At 38.6% G+C, this 10149-nt stretch overlaps 1 protein-coding gene across 1 annotated transcript in view; it reads right to left on the reverse strand.

Moving 5' to 3' along the window:
- The window catches only part of hnrnpll (heterogeneous nuclear ribonucleoprotein L like), a 19645-nt gene extending 11368 nt beyond the window's left edge, over positions 1-8277 (reverse strand). The window contains exons 1-4 of the mRNA XM_062970543.1: positions 7970-8277; positions 3424-3542; positions 1854-2091; positions 546-633 (exon numbers count right to left, since the gene is read on the reverse strand). Of these exons, the coding sequence (XP_062826613.1) occupies positions 546-633; positions 1854-2091; positions 3424-3542; positions 7970-8149 (625 nt within the window). The 5' untranslated portion in view covers positions 8150-8277. The remainder of the gene's footprint in view (positions 1-545; positions 634-1853; positions 2092-3423; positions 3543-7969) is intronic.
- Between the last annotated feature and the right edge of the window lie 1872 nt (positions 8278-10149).

Here is a 10149-nt window from a genome sequence, read left to right on the forward strand (position 1 = left end):
AGCTTTCCTTGTTTGCACCCTCACAAGCACCCCTCTGAAGAACTTCACTGCTCTCTGTAAAGTCTCCACTGAGGTCTTAAAGGGGGGGTTATACTGTGGGTCGGTGTAAGGAAGGTTAGCATACTCAAAGATCTGCAGGAAGTTTCTTCTCACTATAGTATGAAGTAATCAATTGGATTCTTATGTCTGTGCTGAAAATCTCTACAACGTTTATTCAAGGAACAGCAATTTCCAGTTTCAACAGAAGCTCTTTTGATACACCAAGACAAACAAAGCAGTGTGAAATATCATATTTATGATTTCATGTATTTTCCAATCAAGTTTCCTTTTTAAAAATGTTCCACATTTTAAGATGACTTGTTTATGAGTTCATGTGAGCAATGTATTCAAATGTACACCTCAATCTCAGTTAAGCTGCTTGCATGATAGGATAGAGGGAGGGAAAACCAAGGATAACTGTTTCTCTGAGGCCCTGAAGGATTCCTAATGGCCATAAGATAACCCTCATAACATAAATAATCACCAAGAAAATCCATTAAAAGGATATTCAACCATGGCTTGTATTCCATTTCTCTTGAATATGACAATACGTTGAACTTTTCCAACAGGATTGCATACTGTATATAAGACATCCTGCAAAACAAAAGGAAAATCACTCAAACATTTACAAATGCTCTTTAAATTATTATCTCTGGTTTACTAAGTAATTTAATAGGAGGTTTCTGGGTTTATTTCCATTTATTCCCATTACAGAACTGCTCTCCGTGCTCCCCTAAGTAGTTACATAAGCCTAAAAAAATATGGTAGTGGAAGATTAATTCTGAAACAGTATAATATAAACAGAAAACACAGCTTCACAGTTTACCTTCATGGACTGATCTGTCTTTATTATATCATGTTTTTATTCATAAATATTTTGTGAATTTTGAGAGATCACCCCCCCCCCAAACACATTTGAAAGTTAGTCTCTAAAACAAGTCCTCAGAAGAGAAAAATAATCCATTATCATTTGCTGAATAGTAAAAGATTCACACAATAACTAAAGACTAAACTAAAAATTAGAGACAATACACAGAAATAAGTGAAATCTGAATTATGTGGAGAAACCTCACCATTTACAACCCCAGTGAAAATGTGTATTGAAAGAAGGAAGCAATATCAATGCAGGTATAATTCTCATTAATTGTCGGCTAGATGACTGGTTTGATAAATCTATACAATTGGCAAAACCATTCATCAAGATTTCTGGAATAGAATTAAATTACAGTAGAGTCTCACTTATCCAACACTCGCTTATCCAACGTTCTGGATTATCCAACACATTTTTGTAGTCAATGTTTTCAATATATCGTGATATTTTGGTGCTAAATTCATAAATACAGTAATTACTACATAGCATAGCTGCGTATTGAACTACTTTTTCTGCCAAATTTGTTGTGTAACATGATGTTTTGATGCTTCATTTGTAAAATCATAACCTAATTTGATGTTTAATAGGCTTTTCCTTAATGCCTCCTTATTATCCAACATATTCGCTTATCCAACATTCTGCCGGCCCGTTTATGTTGGATAAGTGAGACTCTACTGTAGTATCTAACCTAAATGGATCTATCGTTGTTGTGTACAAATTAAAAAATTCCTTTCTGAACTGTTTTGTTATTGTGAGGAACAAATTATTTAGCAAAGAAAAGTGAATATGTGATTTTTTCCCCTTTTGAAATGTTAAGTGCCATTGTTTAAGTGTCTACTTGTACAAGAAACAAGACAGAACACAACTGTCACCGAGTGTGTAGATGTGTAAGAAAATACGATACAGAAAGGTCATTTGAAATAACGCTTAAAATAAGACATACCACTGTAATTGGATATAGAGGATTCTGGATTGACAAGAGCAGAACTTTATTCCCTCCAGAGGGATCATCTGTATTTCCTGGACGAGTAATTCTTTTGCTTGTAGAGTAATTGAAAAATGCCTGTTGCCCAGCTATGTATACTGGCTCGTCTGCTGCAAATGTCACACATTTCTTGGAACTTTCAATATCTTCAAATTCTACCAAAGCCTGCCGTTTGAATGGCATCATCATGACGTAACTACAGGATTTTGTTTTAAAAAATACAATGTAAGCTCATCAATTGTTGAAAAGACATTTGATCTTATAAAAAGCAAAACCCACTGTTATAGCATACAGCATATCACAGAATCTATGGAATTTAAGTGGCAACTTATCAAGTTTCCACTAATTTAATGGGCTTCAACTGGGATTAACACATGAATTTAATGTCAATTATTTTCCTTACTTGTAATTCAAAAATGTTGTTTCATTTCTAAACTAAACAAATATAAACTGCACGCTGCTCAAGCAACTTTAGATACAATTAATATATTTATAAATTAATTTAATTCTACATATAAATGATGCATGATGTACTCATGACAGAACAAAAGCTTCTTTCATTAGGTTAAATTGAAAAGACGGACATGTACAGCTTTTTCTGAAACCAGTATTAGATACAGAATATCTATATCTCGAGTAACAGTAGTCTGACCTGGAGTTGATCTCCATCATTCTGATGTCTGTATGTTTTTTGTGCAAAGGAATGATAAGTGTCAACTACACACTGGCTGCAACAAATATAGGAACAACCCTCTTACAACGGTACACAACCATGTTGCTCTAAATAAGAGGCTCACCATAGTTTTCCCATTAATTTTAAAAATCTGTTTATTTAAAGCACAATATATCTAAAGAAGCATCCTATTACATCTTAAGTAGGACTATTAACCTACTGTATTCCAAATAAAGAAGAAATAAGGAAGTGATTACGTGATGGAAGTCAACCTCAAACCATACTTTCACCACATTGTTTTTTTAGAAGCTATTAACTACAGTTCCGCAGTTCAGAACTAAAATTAATTGTCAATCAAAATTTGATTACAGTTCAAAGACCTGATTTGCTCAGCAGTAAAAGGTACACAACTACAAACAGATTAATAAAATAATAGAACTAATTAAATACAGAACAATATGCAATACAAGATGTAACACAAGATGCATATGAACAAAGGTAAGAACACTGCAAATTGACTGATAAAATGAATTGTAGCTCTCTGGATTATTTCCCAGTTTATGGGGGGAAGAGTTGCAGAAGCCTCATGCGCATCCTTTATTAAACCAAAATATCATTCTCTAAATACAACCTTTGTTTTTTACCAGTACATTAAAAAAATTCTAAGAATGAAGTAATAAAATTACTTTATACTGAGGCACAGCTTCCATGTAGGGGAAACGTATAGTGATGTGCCACCAAAATATATTTTTCAAATGTTTGTGGCTTATATTTCATTTTAAAAATAAGTCCAAGCATGTGATGTCTTACAAGTTTGTTATCATTCACTGAAAAGTCAATGCACAGTAAACATACCATATAGTTCCAAATTTTTCAAGAGCCTCCACAAGGTCTGCCTCAACAACTGATTCACAGAGCCCTCTGACATGGACAACAGGAGAAACGGACACTTTGTGATGACTGCCACCTCCATCCTGAAAAAAGAAATCATTCAATTTACTTGTAATTCTCAAATATCAAATAAAAATGATTAATGAATAAAACTCATGTTTATTCTCACTACATCTAAAATTAAAAATGTGATTGAACTTATCAGGCAACTCAGATATTGTAAAATCTGTCTTTTTTGTGTAGGGGAAATACACATATTTATTGTTCGCCTTCAGATAATATGAATGAGGACCAAATTAAATAGCATTGTATTGCTACTCATTTCATACGTTGAATTAGCAAGAACATAGTGCAAGTTAAATTGGACAAGCAGAACAGGTACAGAACTGATCAAATCTAAAATTAAAAAAGGAAATTGAAGCTTAACAAATGACTACCTAGGAAGAAAGACACAGTTCTTCAGACAAAATTACATCAGCAAAAACTTTCAGTGTCTTTCTATGCAGCTTGCAAAATTGACATTATTATTCTTACATGATTACTGTACAGAAGTCAAGTAAGCAGTATATTAGAACACCATTTTACTAAAAATAGAAATTATTTCTGAAACATTTTCTAAGAAGTGTTCCAGGTCAGAAATGTTAATATATTTTGTCTCTTAGGTTTCCTATTGGTGAAAGATCAAACAATGTTTCCTTTCCCTCCTTACAACAGTTTTATTCAATATTTTCATGGATGAGGCACTTACACATTGCAAAACCCAGAAAGAGAAGTGTTCAGTGCAATTGACAAATTTGGTTTATTAAAAGTAGCAATTACAGTTTACAATGACTTGGAAAAGATTATTTGAACACAGGTTATTTGAATTTATTTTCTTGTTTATAAATTTTTCCGTAAATACTGAAATAAAACATATGTTACTCATGACTATTTGTTCCAATAATTTTAATGGATTGATCTGAATATTATTAAGTCCAGATCCAGCTCTGTAACCTGGCTGCATTATAAAAGATAGTAAAGTTTTGATGACTTGTCATAATGGTAAAAAGGCTTTGACAATACAGAACTACAGATCTCAACGTGTGAAAATAAATCAGAACACATAATCTATAAGAAAATATTTAAGATCCAATCTGATTTTTTAAAATGAAATTATTAAAAGGCTATTTCTTTTTCAATAGCTTGTTGTGTGCTTACAAACATATTACAAAAATCTGTTAACTGTGCAATAATACCAATGAAACAAATAATACATTGCTATTTTTGCTCATATTGAAGTCTGCACGTGTCTGTCAATTTAGCATGAGCATATTAATCTCATAGAATTGTTTTATGTAAAGAATACTCATACAGCTTTCTTAGTTACTTCCGTTGAAATACTGTATAGCCTATAGCACCTAGTATTCATTCATTGGCAGTCACTGATCCAAGGACTAACCCAAGCTGATCTTGCTTAGTTTCCAAAAATAGACAGGATCTTCTGCCCCTTAGGTATTGAGGCCTTATCTAGGTGTAGTATTTAGTAATTAAAGCAGTACATATATTTCAAAGTTACCAATTTATTTCTGCTGCATCAGTCATGCATGGGAAAATGTTGAGTTCAGGTTGGGAAATATAAGACTCAGGGTACCAATCCAGGTAATTTCAAACATAAAATACATGCTTAATAAGGCAAGGATCTTTGGTTAAGTGTCAATTCATAAATCTGTGCTGAAGAGAGGTGCACAAGTAGTTTACCTATTGTGTTTCAAAATAGAGGTAATGTACTGTATACGGAAAGCTTTATGCACATTTGCCAAGTTTTTACATATCTACCAAACTTGCTTGATACTATTGCTCCTCCACCACCATACATCTATTGATGAGGGACCATAAATAAAATGCAGTAACTACTCAAAAACAAACAAACAAAAAAAGAAAAGACAGCAAGGTCCTGAAATAATGCGATATTGTAGGGCACCCAACACAGAGAAAATAGTTAGGTGTACACTATGTAACAAAATTTGAAAAAATCTGTTCCTGGTTTGAAAGTGTTATTTCCTGTTTAATTGTGCAGTACTTACCATAGTAGTTGTTATACTCCTTTTATACTACTGTTATTTTAAAAAAATGAAAGATACAGAATGGGGGAACGCCTGGCTTGACAGAAGTGTGAAAAAGATCTTGGAGTCTTCGTGACAAGTTAAGCAGGAGCTAAAAATGTGATGTGGCAGCTAAAAAATGCCAGTGGGATTTTGGCCTGCATAAATAGGAATATAGTGTCTAGATCCTGGAAAGTCATGCTACCCCTCTATTCTGCCTAGGTCAGACCACAACTGGAATACTGTGTCCAATTCTGGGCACCACGATTGAAGGGAGATGTTGATAAACTGGAATGTGTCCAGAGAAGGGTGATTAAAATAATCAAGGGTTTGGGAAATAAGCCCTCATCAAGAGTTGGGCATGTTTAGCCTGCAGAAGAGAAGGCTGAGAGGCAGCATGATGGCCATGTATAAATATGTGAGGAGAAGTCATTGAAGGGAGCAAGCTTGTTTTCTGCTGCCCTAGAGACTAGGATGCGGAACAATGGTTTCAAACTACAGGAAAGGAGATTCCATCAGAATAATAGGAAGAAATTCCTCACTGTGAGAGCTGTTCAGCAGTGGAACTCTCTGTCCCGTAGTGTGGTGGGGGCTCCTTTTTTGGAGGCTTTGAAGCAGAGGCTAGATGGCCATCTGTTGGGGGTGTTTTGAATGCAAATTTTCTGCTTCTTGGCAGGGAGTTGGACTGGATGGCCCACGAGGTCTCTTCCTACTCTATTATTATTTATTCTATGAGTGGCTTAAAGAGCTGAGCATGTTTAACTTAAATTTTTAAGAAATAACTAAAATAACTTGATGTGGAAACTGGCTTTTGAAAATGGTTGATTACTTTTCATTATGGTGGTAGTCTTTTAGCTGTGTTGATACCTATTGGTTTTTAACTGGTTTTACCCCCACGGTGAGATATATTTTTAAACCCAGTACAATTTTAACCTATATATTTATTTACTGTGATATTGTTTTCTTTTAAATTTTGTGTTTATGATTATTGGTTATATACGTCTTGTCTTTTTGGTTTCTGCTTCAGTATGACTTGATTCTGTTGTGAGCCACCCTGAGTCCTTGTGGAGAGGGGGCAGGACATAATGAAAGTGTATTATTATTACCATTATGTTTAGCCTCCAGAAGAGAAGGTTGAGAAGAGACATGTATAAGTATGTGAGGGGAAGTCATAGGGAGGAGAGCAAGCTTGTTTTGTGCTGCCTTGGAGACTAGAACGCAGAACAATAGCTTCAAACCAATAAAATCCTACATTGTCTACTTTGAATTGGAATATATGACCGTGTGGACTCAGATAACCCAGTTCAAAGCAAATATTGTGGGATTTTCTGCCTTGATATTCTAGGATATAGGGCTGTATGGAAGGGCTCTGGGTTATAAATAGGAATACAGTGTCTAGATCCAGGGAAGTCATGCTACCCCTTCTCTCTGCCTTAGTCACACCTGGAATACTGTGTCCAATTCTGGGCACCACGATTGAAAGGAAATGTTGACAAGCTGGAACGTGTCCAGAGGAAGATGATTAAAATGATCAAGGTTCTGGAGAATAAGCCCTATGAGGAGGGGCTTCAAAAGTTGGGCATGTTTAGCCTGCAGAAGAGACAGCTGAGAGGGGACATAATAGCCATGTATACCTAGGGAAAGTCATAGGGAGGAGGGCGCAAGCTTGTTTTCTGCTGCCCGCGAGACTAGGACACGGAACAATAGCTTCAAATTACAGGAAAGGAGATTCCACCTGAACATGAGGAAGGCCTTCCTAAATATGGGAGCTGTTCAGCAGTGGAATTCTCTGCCCTGGAGTGTGGTGGAGGCTTTTAAGCAGGGGCTGGATGGCTATCTGTCGAGGGTGCTTTGGATGCAATTTTCCTGCTTCTTGGCAGGGGGTTGGACTGGATGGCCCACGAGGTAGGTCTCTTCCAACTCCGATTCCAGAAACTTCATTTTTGTGGCTGCCACAAACTAGGTTGAATTGGTTGAGCCTCTATGACAGTGGTTCTCAACCTGTGGGTCCCCAGAAGTTTTGGCTTCCAACTCCCAGAAATCCTAACAACTGGTAATCTGGTTGGGATTTCTGGGAGTTTTAGGCCAAAACACCTGGGGAACCCGCTGGTTGAGAATCACTGCTCTATGAGATTTATTGAAAGGGTGCATCTGCACCAGGCCTGGGCAAACTTGGGCCTTCCAGGTGTTTTGGACTTCAACTCCCACCATTCCTAACAGCCTCAGGCCCTTTCCTTTTCCCCCTCAGCCGCTTAAGCGGCTGAGGGGGAAAAGGAAAGGGCCTGAGGCTGTTAGGAATGGTGGGAGTTGAAGTCCAAAACACCTGGAGGGCCCATGCCTGGACTACAGAATAAATGCACCCTTGCAACGTACTCAAGACCCGGCTGCGAGACCCTCCGTTGCCCCTGCCCTCCTCCTTCCCGGCTCACCCCTCCACTGGAACCTCCGGCGCGAGGGGCGGCCTTCTCCCGGCGGCTTTCGCCCTCTTCGGCCCCGCCGTACTCGATCTCTCCCTCCTCGGCGGCAGCGCTGCTGGGCTTCAGCCGCTTGGCCTGGCTCTCGTAGGCGCCCTCCTCGTACTGCTCCCCCGACGACGACGGTGAGGACATGACAATAATGGCGCGCGAAGGCAGGCGAGCTCAGCACGGAGCCTGAAAAAGATGCTTCTTACCTCTCTCTCCCTCAGACCAGACAAAACCGCAGCGTGCACGCACTCACCTTCCCACAGAGAGAGGGAGGGAGGGCCGGAGCACACTTCGCCCTCTGATTGGCCCGCTTCCGAGGCTCTACTCCCTCTATTGGCTAGGAGAGGAGTTTCTCACACGCTTGCGGCGCTCGCGATTAGAGGGAAGCGACGCCTGTCAGAGCCAAACAGACCGTTTCCTCCTCCCCCCCTTTCTTTTTAAAAGGGACGGTTTAATTGGGAAAGAAAGGGAGGGGTGGGGAAGGCGCGCGCCGTTGCTAGGGGCGACGCGCCGTTGCTAGGGGCGACGCACTGCCCTCGCGCCTCTGACTGGATTGAGGCCTAGCGTGGAGGCCTAGCGTGCGCAAACAAATTCCCTCAAAAATAATGACATGAAATAATGTCAAATATAAATTAATATAATATAATCACATAAAACAGGAAATAATTGAAATGTAAGAAAGTATAAAATTAAACACATAATAAAATAATATATAAGGTAAAAAAATTCTCCTGGAATTAAGTCTAGTCGTGTCCCACTCAGGGGGTTGGTGCTCATCTTCATTTCGAAGCCAAAGAGTCGGTATTGTCCGTAGACACCTCCAAGGTTATGTGGCCGGCATGACTGCATGGAGCACCGTTACCTTCCTGTGGAAGCGGTACCTATTGATCTACTCACATTTGCATGTTTTCAAACTGCTAGGTTGGCAGACGCTGGGGCTAACAGTGGGAGCTCACTCCGCTTCCCGGATTCAAACCGCCAACCTTTTGGTCAGCAAGTTCAGCAGCTCAGCAGTTTCATCCGCTGCGCCACTGGGAGCTCCAAATAATGTATAATAAAAATGTATATATATGTGTGTGTGTAGATATAGAATATCAGGAATATCCAGGGTGGGAGAAAGAACTCTTGTCTGTTTAAGGCAGGTGTAAATGTTGCAATTGGCCTGCTTGATTAGCACTGAATGGCCTTGCAGATCCAAAGCCTGGCTGCTTCCTGCCAACACCTCCCAACAAAGGATTCCCCCAGGCTGGAAGCAGCCAGGCTTTGAAGCTGCAAAGCTATTCAATGCTAATCAAGCTGGCCAATTGCAACATTCACACCTGCCTCCCAACAGAGCAGAGTTGATTCTCCCACCCTGGACATTATTCCACGGATATATAAACCCCACTTGCCTAGTTTCCAACAGACCTCACAACCTCTAAGGATGCCTGCCATAGGTGTGGGCGAAATGTCAGGAGGGAATGCTTCTGGAACATGGCCATACAGCCTGGAAAACTCACAGCAAACCAATGTAAAATATAAATTAATATAATATATAATAAAATAAAATATGAAATTGAAATCTAAGAAAATATAAAATTAAACGCATTATATGAGTCTACAGCCAAGCGTGGATTTTCCTAGGGAAAAATACAGCTTAAGAATTAGGTGGAATTTAACCAAAGCTCTCTTCAATAAAGTTATTAAGCAACACTGGAATCATCTAATAAAAATGACAATTTAGTTATTTTAAGTGATATAATTTCTAATGACATTTTATACAAGAATCTCTTTCTGGATTGCATTAAGCAGTGGTTTTGGTATTTTGCATATGGTTTTGCCTCATTGCCCTTCGGTTGGAAAGGAAACTGATGTGCTCACACATTACCACACAATTGCTTAAGTAATACCTACCGCAATGACCAAACCTACAAAAGCATATGTTAATTTACTGGAGATCACTAACTGTGATGTAATTGTAATTGTGTATTAATTAATGGCAATTAACATGCATGTGTTTGTTGTTATTAGAGTTTCGTCGTCATTATTCCATTCTTAACTCAGCTAATTAACTCTCCAAGAAGACAGACAGTCTGCTTTTCCTGGTTGTTATCCTGTGTAAAATCTCCTCAGCCCACCTCATTTGCTGGATTAGGGGCATGGAA

This window comes from Anolis carolinensis, chromosome 1 (genome assembly GCF_035594765.1).
Source record: "Anolis carolinensis isolate JA03-04 chromosome 1, rAnoCar3.1.pri, whole genome shotgun sequence".
Taxonomy (NCBI): Eukaryota; Metazoa; Chordata; class Lepidosauria; order Squamata; family Dactyloidae; genus Anolis; species Anolis carolinensis.